General features: G+C 40.2%; 1 protein-coding gene across 2 annotated transcripts in view; it reads right to left on the bottom strand.

Annotated features, from left to right (window-relative positions):
• pdlim7 (PDZ and LIM domain 7) overlaps nucleotides 1–15,021 on the bottom strand; it is a 59,274-nt gene that overhangs the window by 2,805 nt on the left and 41,448 nt on the right. For both annotated transcript variants that reach the window (XM_038284562.1, XM_038284561.1), the window contains exons 6-9: nucleotides 6,818–6,870; nucleotides 6,421–6,661; nucleotides 5,842–6,022; nucleotides 5,626–5,746 (exon numbers count right to left, since the gene is read on the bottom strand). In XM_038284562.1, coding sequence (XP_038140490.1) covers nucleotides 5,626–5,746; nucleotides 5,842–6,022; nucleotides 6,421–6,661; nucleotides 6,818–6,870 — 596 coding nt within the window. The remainder of the gene's footprint in view (nucleotides 1–5,625; nucleotides 5,747–5,841; nucleotides 6,023–6,420; nucleotides 6,662–6,817; nucleotides 6,871–15,021) is intronic.

A 15,021-nucleotide genomic window follows, 5' to 3' on the forward strand; every position in this document is an offset into this window, starting at 1 on the left:
CATATTGAATATATTTCGTACACAATTAACCTGCCCCTTTATTATTTTATTGATCAAATATTCTACAAAGAGACAATTTCAGTAAATTAACATTTCTAAATAAACAAATGTTTGTAATTTAGAAAAAAATATCCTTTTTTTGCATTTTAAATACATTTTAAATAGTAAAATGTAAAAAAAAAACATGCACGTGTACATATGAGGAAGAATTTTTAACCTACATATAAAATTAAGATTTTTTTTTTGCACCATTTTGTCCAGATTACTGCTGTAGTTGGTATTTCCCTCAGTTAATGGCCTGTTTTAGAGTCTAAGTAAACAAATTAGTAGCTGATTATTTTAATAATCGATAAATCACAATCGCTCTGATTGCAGGTTTACTTCCAGGTTAGTCCTGTATCTGCACAGCCTTCTTGCTACTGTTAAATTAAATGAAAATATCCCCGCAGCATAATGCTGCCACCACCCTGTTACACTGTGTGGACTCTCTTCCTGACCCTGGATACGTCTCAATGATGCGGTTTGTTCTTAACCAAAGCTTTCACATTACAAGGGGCTTAAAAAGTTGATTTTTTATTTGTAAGTATTTATTCATCTTCTAACAGCCAAAAGTGGAAAGGTTATTAAATTATTAGGACTTGTTGGCAGCAGATGATTTAAATGTTTCCTGTTGCCACAGTCCTTAATGAACCTTTAGAATTGTATGGCAGTGATTCCCTTAGATAAAAAACAAAAAGGGATTTCTTAGCCTCTTAGCCTTCTAAGCCACTGGACACCAGATCAGAGCCGCTGACTCCGTGTTTTATACGCATGGAGCCAAAACCGGAAAGTACAGGTGCTGGTCATAAAATTAGAATATCATGAAAAAGTAGATTGATTTCAGTAATTCCATTTAAAAAGTGAAACTTGTATATTATTTTCATACATTACATACAAACTCATATATTTCAGATGTTTATTTTGTTTAATTTTGATGATTACAAATGACAACAAATGAAAATCTCAAATTCATCATATCAGAAAATTAGAATATTACTGAAGACCAATAAAAACAAAGGATTTATAGAAATGTTGGCCAACTGAAAAGTATGAACATGAAAAGTATGAGCATGTACAGCACTCAGTATTTAGTTGGGCCTCCTTTGGCCTGTATTACTGCAGCAATGCGGCGTGGCATGGAGTCGATCAGTCTGTGGCACTGCTCAGGTGTTATGATAGCCCAGGTTGCTCTAATAGTGGCTTTTAGCTCTTCTGAATTGTTGGGTCTGGTGTATTGCATCTTCTTCTTCACAATACCCCATAGATTTTCTATGGGGTTAAGGTCAGGAGAGTTTGCTGGCCAATTAAGAACAGGGATACCATGGTCCTTCAACCAGGTACTGGTAGCTTTGGCACTGTGTGCAGGTGCCAAGTCCTGTTGGAAAATGAAATCTGCATCTCCAAAAAGTTTGTCAGCTGCAGGAAGCATGAAGTGCTCTAAAACTTCCTGGTATGTGGCTGCGTTGACCCTGGACCTCAGAAAACACAATGGACCAACACCAGCAGATGACATGGCACCCCAAACCATCACTGACTGTGGAAACTTTACACTGGACTTCAAGCAACGTGGATGAAGTGCCTCTCTTCTTTTCCTCCAGACTCTGGGACCTTGATTTCCAAAGGAAATGCAAAATTTACTTTCATCAGAGAACATGACTTTGGACCACTCACCAGCAGTCCAGTCCTGTTTCTCTTTAGCCCAGGCAAGACGCTTCTGACGCTGTCTGTGGTTCAAGAGTGGCTTGACACAAGGAATGCGACAGCAGAAACCCATGTCTTTCATACGTCTGTGTGTGGTGGTTCTTGAAGCACTCACTCCAGCTGCAGTCCACTCTTTGTGAATCTCCCCCACATTTTTGAAGGGGTTTTGTTTCACAATCCTCTCCAGGGTGCGGTTATCTCTCTTGCTTGTACACTTTTTTCGACCACATCTTTTCCTTCCCTTCGCCTCTCTATTAATGTGCTTGGACACTGAGCTCTGTGAACAGCCAGCCTCTTTAGCGATGACCTTTTGTGTCTTGCCCTCCTTGTGCAAGGTGTCGATGGTCGTCTTTTGGACAACTGTCAAGTCAGCAGTCTTCCCCATGATTGTGTAGCCTATAGAACTAGACTGAAAGACCATTTAAAGGCTTTTGCAGGTGGTTTGAGTTAATTAGCTGATTAGAGTGTGACACCAGGGGCCATCAATTTTGAACCTTTTCACAATATTCTAATTTTCTGATATGATGAATTTGAGATTTTCATTTGTTGTCATTTGTAATCATCAAAATTAAACAAAATAAACATCTGAAATATATGAGTTTGTATGTAATGTATGAATATAATATACAAGTTTCACTTTTTAAATGGAATTACTGAAATCAATCTACTTTTTCATGATATTCTAATTTTATGACCAGCACCTGTAAACTTTACTTGGAGCCTTTGGGTGGTGATGGAGCAGAGCAGCTGCAGCCAGGCTGCGCTGATTTACATACCCACACATAAAACCAGCTAAAGCTGGAGAGCCATCCAACATCCGAACCAATGTACGGCATAAAGGATAGCTTTTTATAAAGCAGGGAAATGCAGCTGATAAATAGAGACCGGCTGAATCCAAAACACTTTAGTACAAATATCTTTAAACATACCATTAACCAAGCATTTCAGGTCGCTCCACCCCTCAAAGGATTTCACATTCATTATCTGTGATGGAGGGATTTAGCATTATTCCCAAAGGTGGACACAAATGAACACGTTCTCAGCCTCTTTTAGAGGAGGATGTTTATGTTGGACGTTAAGAGAGGCCGTGCACCAGAGGCGTCACCTTAATGAGGCATGAAAGGTGCGAAGATGCTAGTGTCTGTGTTAGATGGACTCTGGAAATACACAAAAACTAGTGACCAGTCAACAGCAGGGCAAAAAAAGAATCGTATTTCTTTTCTAAATATTTAGTAAGCCATACATTTGTAAATAAAGATTGATTAATATTGCACAAATGTCCTAAAGTAACAAATAAAAAAAGAACAATCTAATCAAATGTCTAGAAGTGGAAATCTTAGAGGTGCAGCATGCGTTTGGATTCAACTCCCTGTTGTCATTAATCTGAGAAAAAGCAAGACATCCATGGTAACCCTGGAGGATCCGCTGCTCAGGTGTGAGAATCTGTCCACACAACTATTAGTCCTGCTCTCCACAATGAATGACCTTAATGGATGAATGGCAGGAAGGAAGAAAGACAATGTTGAGGGAAAGGCTGTAATGAGTCCCGTCTGCAGTTTGCAACAAGCCATGAAGGAGAGACGGTAAACATTTAGAACGTTCCATGACCAGAAAAAGAAGAACTAAAGAACTTTTTAGCTTGTGTACGTTCATAAGTTTGGAGTCACATTGAAATGTCCTTATTTTTTAAGGAAAAGCACTGTACTTCAATGAAGATAACTTTAAACTAGTCTTAACTTTAAAGAAATACACACTATACATTGCTAATGTGTAGTGATGGTTTGAGATGAGGCTTCGAGGCGTGTGTCGAGTAATGGAGGGGGGGTTTTCCCCGAAGCGCGTGTCGAGGCGTGATTCATTTAGGGGAGGGGTCAAAATTGATGACGTCCGAGGCCTCGCTACCGTGAAACCACGTCACAGCTTCGCGAAGTGGTTCGGGGAGCGCAAGAATTTTGACAGGCATCTAAACAGCCTCAGTGTTCAGTCAAGATGTGGGAGTTTGGAGGAGAGCTGCTGTCAGCTGGATAGAGTTTGGATAGATTCTAAGAATAGATTGGTTGTTCCTCCAACCAATCTATTTGGTTAAAACTAATTTGGTTAGAATAAACAATGTAATGATCAAAATCTGAGGAAACCACCAGAAAAAGTCCGTGTTAATACGTCACTATTAACTAGTATAGGTGGCGTCATCTGAAAGAGACAGGCTCTCACTCTAGAGGTTGACGGTTCAAAACCTGTCTTTGACTTTTGAAAGTTTAAACGTAATTATTTTGGCTGATGAGACTTATGTGCATTGTTTTGCCTGAGTAAAAATACAGATTGGGTAAATTAGGTCGGTTTAGCCAAAGGATTGGTTGTATACAACTTCCAACCTGATTAAAACCAAAAAACGTGGAAAAACGATCATATTTGAATAAAAATGACTAACACCTTTCATTTCGCTCATCATTGCCCAATTTGCGCAAACACTTTCACTGTCTGCTTGAGTTTATTTCACTAAAATGGCAGAAAGACTGTGCACCTTAAAAGATTGTCCTAAGAAATTTTACACTTAAAAACATTACAAAAGATTTTATTATACACACCAACCATTAACAATTTCAAAGGAACCTAAAAGGGAAATCAGATTTTATTACAAACTGTAGTTCTGCTGTCCACCAGTAGGTGGTGACATGTTCACATGAAGCCTCATGAACTGTGAGGATCGTTGAAGCAATTTGGCCAAACGGTTCAATGCCTCATGAGGCTTCATCTCACCATCACTACTATGTGGTAAATGACTATTCTAGCTGCAAATGTCTGTTTTTTGGTGCAATATCTACATAGGTGTATAGAGGCCCATTTCCAGCAACTATCACTCCAGTGTTCTAATGGTACAATGTGTTTGCTCATTGGCTCAGAAGGCTAATTGATGATTAGAAAACCCTTGTGCAATCATGTTCACACATCTGAAAACAGTTTAGCTCGTTACAGAAGCTACAAAACTGACCTTCTTTGGAGCAGATTGAGTTTCTGGAGCATCACATTTGTGGGGTCAATTAAACACTCAAAATGGCCAGAAAAGAGAATTTTCATCTGAAACTCGACGGTCTATTCTTGTTCTTAGAAATGAAGGCTTTTCCATGCGAGAAATTGCTAAGAAATTGAAGATTTCCTACAACGGTGTGTACTACTTCCTTCAGGGGACAGCACAAACCAGAGTAGAAACCAGAGTAGAAAAAGAAGTGGGAGGCCGCGTTGCACAACTGAGCAAGAAGATAAGTACATTAGAGTCTCTAGTTTGAGAAACAGACGCCTCACAGGTCCCCAACTGGCATCTTCATTAAATAGTACCCACAGTAGCTTGTTTGTGCTGTCCTCTGAAGGGAGTAGTAGATAGAGGCAAGACCTCTGTAACATGATGGTGGCAGGATCATGCTGCGGGGATGTTTTAAAAGAAGACCAATCCAGTTTAACTTGAACTAAATAAATAATATTACAAATGGGCTAATTTTCACCTTGATTCAAAACATACCAGAAAAATCCAGACTAAATCCAACAGAAAATACGTTATACAACTTGAAATGTGTTGCTGACGTACATCCTAGATGCAATCACACTACTTTGCAAAAAAAAAGGGCAGCAAAAATAAAAATGTTGTGTTCTGTGTGGTGGTTCTAGGCGGGGACAACCGGGTTAGTGTTGGCCTCTCTTATGTCCCCTCCACATAACACTAAATCCACTTTTGATAATAATAAAACTGTAACCAATTTAAGTTCTTACCTTTATAGTTTGTTTTTAACAAGGATTTTAAAATAAAAGCTTTTATTATTTTAACTTCAACCACATCGTGATAGAATCACAGTACACCCCTTAATTTTGACCTTGAACCGCAGCCGGTCTCACCTCTCTCACAGTAAGGCTCGCCCTCCTCCATGTAGAAGGCCTGGTTCCTGATGGGCTGCTTACAGGCTGCACACTTGAAACACTGAACATGGTAGGTCATCTTCAAGGCGTGCATGATTTCCTACAAGCAGAAAAATGTGGATCTAATCGTTCGGGGGGGGATATAAATCTCTTCACAGACCAACAACTAATTCTGCATGCAGAAGGCAGCGTTACCCCTGTGATCTTCTTCTTGCACTTGGCACAGTTGGGTGCGTATCTGTTATCGTGGCACTTTGTGCAATAGACCGAGCCTCTTTCTTCAAAGAAGCCCCCCTCCTCCAGAACCGCCTTACACTGGGAGCAGGTGAACTCCTCCGGATGCCAGGAACGCCCCAGTGCCACCAGGTACCGACCCCTGGAAAACATTCACAGCACATTAAAGCCAACTGGAATCTGCTGCAAAACAGACATGCTATGTGGACATGCAGTGACCTCTGGAAACAAACACCGAGGAGATGTTTTCCTAGCTGTCTTAGGGGCTTTGTGAGTGAATGTTAAAGAACAGCTCCTTTATTTGCTTGCAGAATAAGAGCTAAGGTCTCTGGCAGAGATGACAGGATAATCCTTGTCCTCTGTGATAAAAGATGTCTCCAGACAGTGTGAATTATGCTGACGGCCTTAATTTGCAGCAGACACAGAGTCTGCCGTCGCGCATACTAACCATCCTAAATTATTCATCATCTCAAACAGGAGTCTGGAAAGAGCAAACAGACATTCTTCTAGTACAGCATGCATGTTGAGCTACAGATCTACCTGATGATTTTGTTGCAGGCGCCACACAGTGGGGTCCTCCCGCTGTCTTCGGGGGCCTTCGCTGCCTGCAGGATGGAGCTGCGGTTCTGCTCGGGCGTGGGCTGAACCGGCTGCTGGTGCTGGGTCACCACAGTGCTGGTTTTGTCTGGGCGGTAGCGATCGGCGAAGTTTGGGTCGGTGACCCAAGGCGGTCTGCAGGAGGGACCCGAAGTGGCCGCTGCAGCAGCTCCAGTCTTAGAGCCTGGGTTTAGAAGAAAACGCCCCCGTTTTAAAAATGGCGGTCAGCTCATAAGCAAATTGACACTTAAGAATAATATTCTATTAGTGGAACCCCACCCTCCCCCCTCCCAGATGCTGTTGAAGTTCGTTTTATGCATCAGTGGGAGCAGAAACTCACCATCTGGTTTATCTGCAGCTTGGGTCTTGGCAGAGGAAGGAGTTGGCTCGAGCCTGTGTGGAGAAAATGACTTATTAGAAAAAGGGAGAAAAAACAACGCACCGAGAAACCAGGACACCTTCTGATGGAATGTCATGTTAGAATATCAGCATTCATGTCCATCTGTACTGGTTCTGCATGGAGGATTTAAAGCACCAGGAAGACAGACTGGAAATCAGTGGTTTACCTCTGCAAAGACGCAGTTCCTGATATAAAGGCATCACTGAACAGATTATTTATTTCAGCAACATATAAAATGTGAAAGGAGTGTTTTCTATAGATTTATAACAGAGTGATGCATAACCAGCCTTTATTTCTGTTCATCTTGAGGATTATGGCTACAGCTAATGAGAATGAAAAATGATTTCTTATATAAAATGCCAGGTAAGTAAAATGTCCAGGTTCTTCACAGAAAAGGAAACAGTTTCTTTGCCAATTGACAAACTGCATTAATACAGAACTTCAGACTACATAACCAGAACTGGCGTCTTCTAAACTCTCCATAGAGTCTTCAGCAGCAGAAATCAAACTTTACTTTTAAAGATAGAATGATTCTATAGGGTATTTGTTCCTGAAGGTCTCTGAATAGGTTGTGTAACATTGGTTGGGCTGAAAATGGTGTATTTGTTGTTCTATAAGCCCTAATGCAGCCTTGTTAAAAGCCTCAGAATGAAATGACAGGTTTTCTTCCTTTTATGGTAGGCTCATTAATATTTAGATGTTTAGATTTAGCTCCCTGCTGAGGTCTGGTCCAGTCAGCTGCCCAGCGGTCGACACTTTATACCCCCCCTCTCTTAAGCCAGTGAACCAGCAGGCTGGTCTGTATGTCAAATTCGGGGTGTGACAAAAGTAAAGGCCAGAAACCAAATAAGGCAACATCTCCGAATTGACGTCAATTCTGGGCTTCATTTGAATTTGCCCGGTTTATGGTGGAAATTTAGAATTGTGAGATTTTCAGAGAAAGGAGGTGTTGATGGGGTCTGAACTTCTCTGTACGTCCATTTCACCCACTGAACTATCGTTATTCATCTATGACATGCAAAGTGGCCCTCTCACAGGGCCGCTATAGATGGCGCCATGACCAGGTCTTGAGAAAGCTAGCCCAAGTGCTGGAGGAGCGCATACAGGGTGGTAGAACACCATCGCCAGCAGAGGACCCCACCCTCTTTGTCGCGGAAGGAGAAATCAGAAGCTTGAAGCAAAGAGAAACTGCATGCCCTTCACTACTGGCCAGGAGTGGATCATGAAGGTTGACCTGGACAGGAAGCTTTAGTTTCCCCCAGAAATCACCACCACATCTCTCTGACCAGACATTGTGGCATGGTCCATAAAGGCAAGAGCGGTAGCCCTAATTGAGTTCACTGTGCCAATGGAGGAAGGGATCGAAGCTGCCTTTAAGCGAAAGAAGGCCAAGTACTCAGAGCTGGCTGCGGGCTGGAAGACTACCATCTACCCAGTAGAGGTCGGATGCCGAGGCTTCACAGGGTTGTCAACCGCCTCCTGAAAGACGTGGGAGTCACGGGAGGAAGGCTGAAGAAGGCAACAAAGGAACTGGCTGAGGAGGCGGAGAAAGGGAGCTTTTGGCTCTGGCTGCGGAGTAAGGACAGAACCTGGGGGAATAACACCTAACCCCCAGATAACAGTTGCAGGGAATAACATCTTTCAGCTGCAGGGGGTGACAGGGAGACGTCCCTGTCGCTGCCCCGCCACCAGGAGACGTTCCAGGATTAAAGGGGCGAAACGTTGGTGAATGGTGGTTCCTGGCTGACGGCCCTGCACCCGACCCATGGGCACCGGAGGAGGTGCGACAGGAAGAAATGCCAAGCAGGATTTAACACCCTCCTGTATTATCGTGACAATGTAAAGTCAGTTTAGCATTCTATAACCCCTTGAAAGATGATTTTTTTTTTTTGCCCTACTTTCTAGAACAATAAAACCTACATCTTCCTATGAAAAAAACGACAGCTTTTTAAATCTTAAAACAGATCTACTATGCCAGGCTTTTTGGTTTAAATTAAGTAACAGAAACACTTATTTAATAATAACAACTTAACTTTATCTCACATTGGGGAAATTTACCTCTGTATTTAATCTGACTGGATGATCTGCTGAACTGTAGTGCCTTGAGATGACGTGTTGTGAATTGGCGCTATAGAAATAAACTGAAATGAAGTGAATTTATTTTCGAGTGATTTGTTTTACCCGTGGACAATCGCTACGAGCCGGAAATATACTTTAATACTTTAATCCCTGTGCGTCTTTCATTGTTCTGCAGCTGGATTTCCAGCATATTGAGCAGCAGTCCTGTTCCTCCTTCGCTCCGGTAAAATGCTTCTGACATTTCTGCGAACTCACCACAGCTGTGCTCATATCCTGGATTCACCTGTAGAATCACAATCCTCTCAAGGCTGTTGTTTATTATCACTGCATTTGCACTTTTTTTCTTCCTCACTATCCTTCATCCTTCCACTTAACCTTCCTTTGATATGCTTGGATGATGCACTGAACTGCCAGCTTCTGCAGCAACGACCCTCCATGCGAGGGCATGTCAGCAGTCTCTCTCATCAGTCCGTACGCCACAAGGTTTCTCTATTAAAATCCATTTTTCCTTTTCTTATGTAATATTATTTTTTTCTGAAAAGCAGTTTTAGAAATAAAGAGGTTCCTGAAGCAGTGATTAAATAAATTTAAAGTGTTACAGAAGAGGAGATCCACATACTTCAACATAATTTGAAAACCAAGGCCGCCCAACAGATATTTATCGAATGAAAAAAAATATCAACTGTGTTTAAAAGAAGATATTCATAAGCTTCTCAATTGGGAGCGATAAGTAGCCATAAAGATCAGTGAGTAACTGGTACATTCTCAGGAAGAAGCACAGGACCGTATCCTTGGTGGATATTGATGCAGACAACCTCGTTTCAAGAGAACCACAGAAAAAAAGAGTTTCCCTTATATTAAAGCTCTTGTTTCCACTATATTACGGCATTCTTAAAACCACGACTGGGGAGCAAACAACCTCTGAGCAAACGGAAAGAGCTTCAGAGATGTTTTACTATGAGAAAGGAGAAGGAAGAAAAATATGACACCCTGCCTAAGGCATCGCTCATGTTTATATCATCAACGGTGCCATCTATGATCCACTAATGAAACATGATGGCATCGTGTCTCATCAGCTGGGAGGAAAAGCTGTGAACTGAATCACCCTGCATCAAACTCATTCTATGTTGGTTGTTCTTATGTATCCAAAAGCAGCACGGCGAACAGGGATCAGGATGTGGGGGAAGTGGGAGGAGTTTTTTTAGCTTTACAGTGGGAGAGAAGAAAAACTAATCAGGCTGCATGGAAACAAAATCCTTCCCCAAACTGTGAGTTTTTAATATTAAAGGAGGATGAATCTTTCATAGAGCTACAGCAACAAGATAGCGTCAGTGTAGAAGTTCAGGAGGGAAAGACTTTCTAAAAGATTATTAAAAAAGCAATACTGTAGAACCAAAGAAAAGAAAGGCCAAATGAGAAGGATCTCTGGCGGCCAGGTTAAATGAAGGGCAGCGCCTCTTTCAGAGTATTTGGCACACAGACCCTGGGTCAGCTGGCCTTTACTCTGCACACTGATAGGCCACGTCTTCTGGGACTTAACCTAACAACTCAGAAAAACACGTCCCAGTCAAACAGCGCCGACCTTGGGTTGCTTTCCCCCACCTGACTGCCCTACATGGAAACAGGCCAGCTTCATGCAGCATCGTAGGTTTCTTTAGCTGCTCCTCTCTAAAAGAAGGTGCAAATTGCTGAACATCCATGATGGCAGGTTCCCCCACCTTCACTGACCTAGATTGTGTTTTCTCCACATTTTTTCTACCTTCAAACTCACCATAATATTCTTCCCACCACATAAAGCTGCAGGTACTTTTTTTTTTTATCCCAGCAGAAAGCTACATTTCCCTTCATGCTTTGTGTCGCTGTGATATCAGATTTTCCTCTGTGGTCCAACTTGCTCTTGTCTGTGAACCACTGACCTGATCGATGTGGGGAAGAATAAAAAAAAAAAAAAACAGCTCAGCGTCAGGCAGCAAAAGAGCAGTTTTTCTTATTGAGCGATAAAAAGCACCGACAAGTTTTTCCTTCATCCGTAGAGGAGCTTTACAAGAGCATGAGTTCAGGTTGGCTGAACAGGAAGAGAGAAGCAGCTAAAGATGACCTATCTATCCGTCAAAATAGCTTTTTTAACCTAAATCTCCTTTATAAGCTTCCTTATCTCAAATAACTGGCATCAAGCATCCAAAATCAGTGAGTTGTTCTACATAGTTGAGATCTATACAATTCTTAACCACTTTGAAAATTGGAAACAAATGAACGGTGGTGGCAGCATAAGGCTGTGGGGAAGTGCTTTGGCTCAGGGTGAGAACCGATGAAGGATGGATGAGTTGAAAACATGGCAACTCAGGAAGGAACAGGATATTTCCTGGAGACATCCCAACACTCTAAGCTGGTTGATCAAAGCAAATTATTGGAAGGCTATTTTAAAAATAAGGTCATTTACAATAAGAGGAGACTTCAGATCAAACTATGCAAGCTGAATAGGGTATGGAGACATCTACAGCTGCTTTTAGGCCTAGTCCACATGAAGATGCACAGGCTATATTTCCACACTGGAAAAAAAAATCTTTATAATTAATTTTCTCTTAAAATAACTGCATTTGTTCTTGGATTGAGGAGGTGAAGGATACATTTTGCCAATGGAACAAGATAATTTACATTTAAAATAAGAAAACACAGTTGCATTGTCTTATTTCAAGTGCATTTCATCTAAATATCTTATTTTAAGAGTAAAAATACTAATTCCATTGGCAAATCCTCTTATTCACCCACTGAAATTAAGGGTAAATACACTTCATTTAAGAGTTTTTCCAGTGCATGAACAGATTGCCAAAAAATCTTATTCAAATCCTTCTTGAAATCCTTCTCACTCCATATAAGTTCTCAGTGACGCTCCTGGTCCCAGAGCAGACTGGAAACCAGTTAAACACTCTAAGTGGTTAGACTGTCACACTTAGTTAACAAAATGGCCAATGAGAGAGATGCTTACATTTGAGGAGCATCGGTGATTGGTTAAACTGGTTCAGTATGCCGTGGAAAAGATAAAGGGAGGATATAAATTAAAACCGAAATGCAATTTTCAAAAAGGATTTGAAAATACAAGTTAAAAACAAAATGGAAATGAAATAAGGAACAATTAAATGTGTGATTAGGAAAGGTATTTATAATCAAATTGAAGATTTTGTGTTTTTAAATCTCCATTTAGTGATTTGAAAATACATTTTCAAATTCCAATATTTAATAAAGGATTAATCAATTAAACTGCAAAAACAAAATGCTTTTCAAACTGAATTTCAAATTGCCCAATTTAAATGTTAGCTTCTCTATACTTGCAGGGGTCTAGTTTATCATTTTGTGCACGATTTAGCCATTTTTCCCAACAGCAATCGATTCCTTCAATGTTTTCTCTTTTTTGGCACGCAACATAAAATGTTTTAACTTTAACAATAAATCCATCCTGATTGTTAGAACTTCTACTTTGGAAGATTTCCCATAATTTAAATAATGAGACTCTGGGTTTTAATTATATCCGGGCATATTAATCTCTCCGAGGAGAGATCTTCTTCATGAAGATGATAATGGGCTTTAATTCTCTAATTCGTAGGTCTTCAACAGGGGGTCCGCGACCCTTAGGGGGTCCAGGGAGGTACTGCATGGGGGTCATGAAAGTTTTGGTTGATTAGACTTTTTTTTTTATATTCCCCCCCTGCAATTTTTTCCCTTAATGGAAATGTCATTAAATACACATTAACATGAATTCAACACACTGTAATTAGTTAACAGATTAATGGAGGGAGAAGATGTCTTTCAGTCATCAATGCACACATTCAGCGATACACAGAAGCTCTTTCAAGCTGGGCACCATTTCATTCACAACACCTGTCCCATCCATGAGGAATAAGAATCAGAAATACTTGTTTCATTACTCCATCTGTAATAGGGTGACTATTGGACCAGTTTCATATAAAACAATCTCATACAATATATATATATATATATATATATATATATATATATATATATATATATATATATATATATATATATATATATATAAAATTAGGGGTCCCCAGTCTATCTCGCCATCAGTTTGGGGGTCCTTGGGCTGGAAAACGTTGAGGACCCCTGCTCTAATTCTTATACATGTTCAGATAATGTTTAAGTAGCCCTTTTAATAAAATTATTATGATATTAGTTCATTTTAGCAGAGATCAATGCTCCCAAAATTATAGCTTTTAGGCTGAGTTCATTTTCAGAGTTTATCTGGATTTGTTTTTTTAAGCATTTTTTTCAAAGCATATTCAATAAAATAAAATAAAAATTTTTGCACTGCATTGATGGAGAAAGTTTCCCAAAAGGATTCAAAAGCATTTTTGACCAAATGAAAGCTTTAACTGCATTAGCAGGGTGGGCTTATCACACTTATAGAAACACAGGAACCTCGGATTTCATTAAATTTAGGCTGTAGATTAATGTATATTCTATCAAATTTCAAAAAATGTAATGTTTTTCATCAGATTTTAACTGCCGGTTTCAGGCTAAGTTTCTTCGACATATTTACATCTACTCACCAGGGGAAACATTTGCATCAACAATCATTATTAGTAACAAACGTTAAAAGTCTTGCTGATAATTGACCTGCTTACATAGTCTCTGTCTCAAAAAGGGCTTCTTTTTTTAAACGAAACCATTAAACCTCACCCCAGACTTCTGGCCTCAGAGAGCTGATTAGTTAGTGAGAAGTTTCCAAGAATAAAAATCTGCTTTTGAGATTCTTTTTTATTTTTATAAAAGATTATACATAAAAGATTTCTGCTTTTAGCCTTGGATTCCCAGAACCACCAAACACTTCTTTATCTTTTCTGCGATGCACCAAATGTTTCTTTCAATAACTTCATAGATGATTTCTATAAAAATTCATTGGAAAATGAATCTTTTCAAAGAGAGCCATTTACATTTAAGTTTTACCCGTAAGTCTAAGAGGTCAGTTAATTATGTAAGTACTACAGGGATGTTAACTTGGACTTAACATACAAATAGTCCTGTTGATCTTTATTATTACATACTGAACGCAGAAAGATGCATTTCCTCACCGCTCACCTCTGACCTGTATGCCTGTGTTGCTTCATGTGTTTAACCGTTTATTGCTTTATGCGTGAATGCATGACAATTTTTTCGCCCAAGAAATAAAAGCGAACCTGGAATGCTGATCTCAGGGAACCCATTAATTTAGGAACATACAAGAACGGGAGGAGCCGCATCGCTACATAATTCTGTTAGCTGCAGAAAGATAAAGTAGGGAAAAAAAGGAAGAAGATAAGAGTCTTATCAAGCCATACTTATATCGTGAGCTTGAATAATAAGTAAACTAGAAGAGGGAAGAAAAAAAAGAGAAACAGGAGGTCATTTTTTTATATTTTTATATATTTTAGTTATAACCAGGAGGGAATAAAACACCAAAGCATACATTTGCTTCGCCTTTTCTTTTGTTTTTCTTAATGAAGGGATGAGAAATGAAAACGTATAGATGAAAGTAATCATGCAAAGAAATGAGACATATCTACACTCCGGAAATTAAACTGAAACGCCATCTGGCACCAGTTTACTCCCAGTAGTGCAGTGAAATAGTAGCTCTTCATGAAGTCAGAAACTCAAAGGCAGACTTTAACACTTAGGCTCAGAATGCAAGGCTCCACTTTGGACTTTATCGTCTAAACTGTTTCTTTTTGGTTTGATTTTCTCTCTTTTCACAAACTTCCTTATTCTGTTTTCCACTCCATGTGAAAGGTGAATTTGTAAACCGCCAATTGACCGTTGGCTTTATCTTCATCGTCTTTGCGGTGCGGCTATCATGAGCAGGCTCCTTCTCCGGGGGGCGGGGAGGGGGTTCGGCCTCGGACGCTCAGACTTTGATATTGAGGGCGCGAGCGGACCTGTCGTGGTGCCAATCTCTCAGACGGGCGTAACGAGGACTCTGAATCTCGGTGAGGAACTTTTCCCTAACCAGAGGCGACACAGAGATGGGGACAGACAAGACAGAAAGAAACAGTGTAGGGGAAGAAAAGGAA

Source organism: Cyprinodon tularosa, unplaced genomic scaffold (assembly GCF_016077235.1).
Source record: "Cyprinodon tularosa strain WSP-4 unplaced genomic scaffold, ASM1607723v1 ctg20, whole genome shotgun sequence".
In the NCBI taxonomy this organism is placed as follows: Eukaryota; Metazoa; Chordata; class Actinopteri; order Cyprinodontiformes; family Cyprinodontidae; genus Cyprinodon; species Cyprinodon tularosa.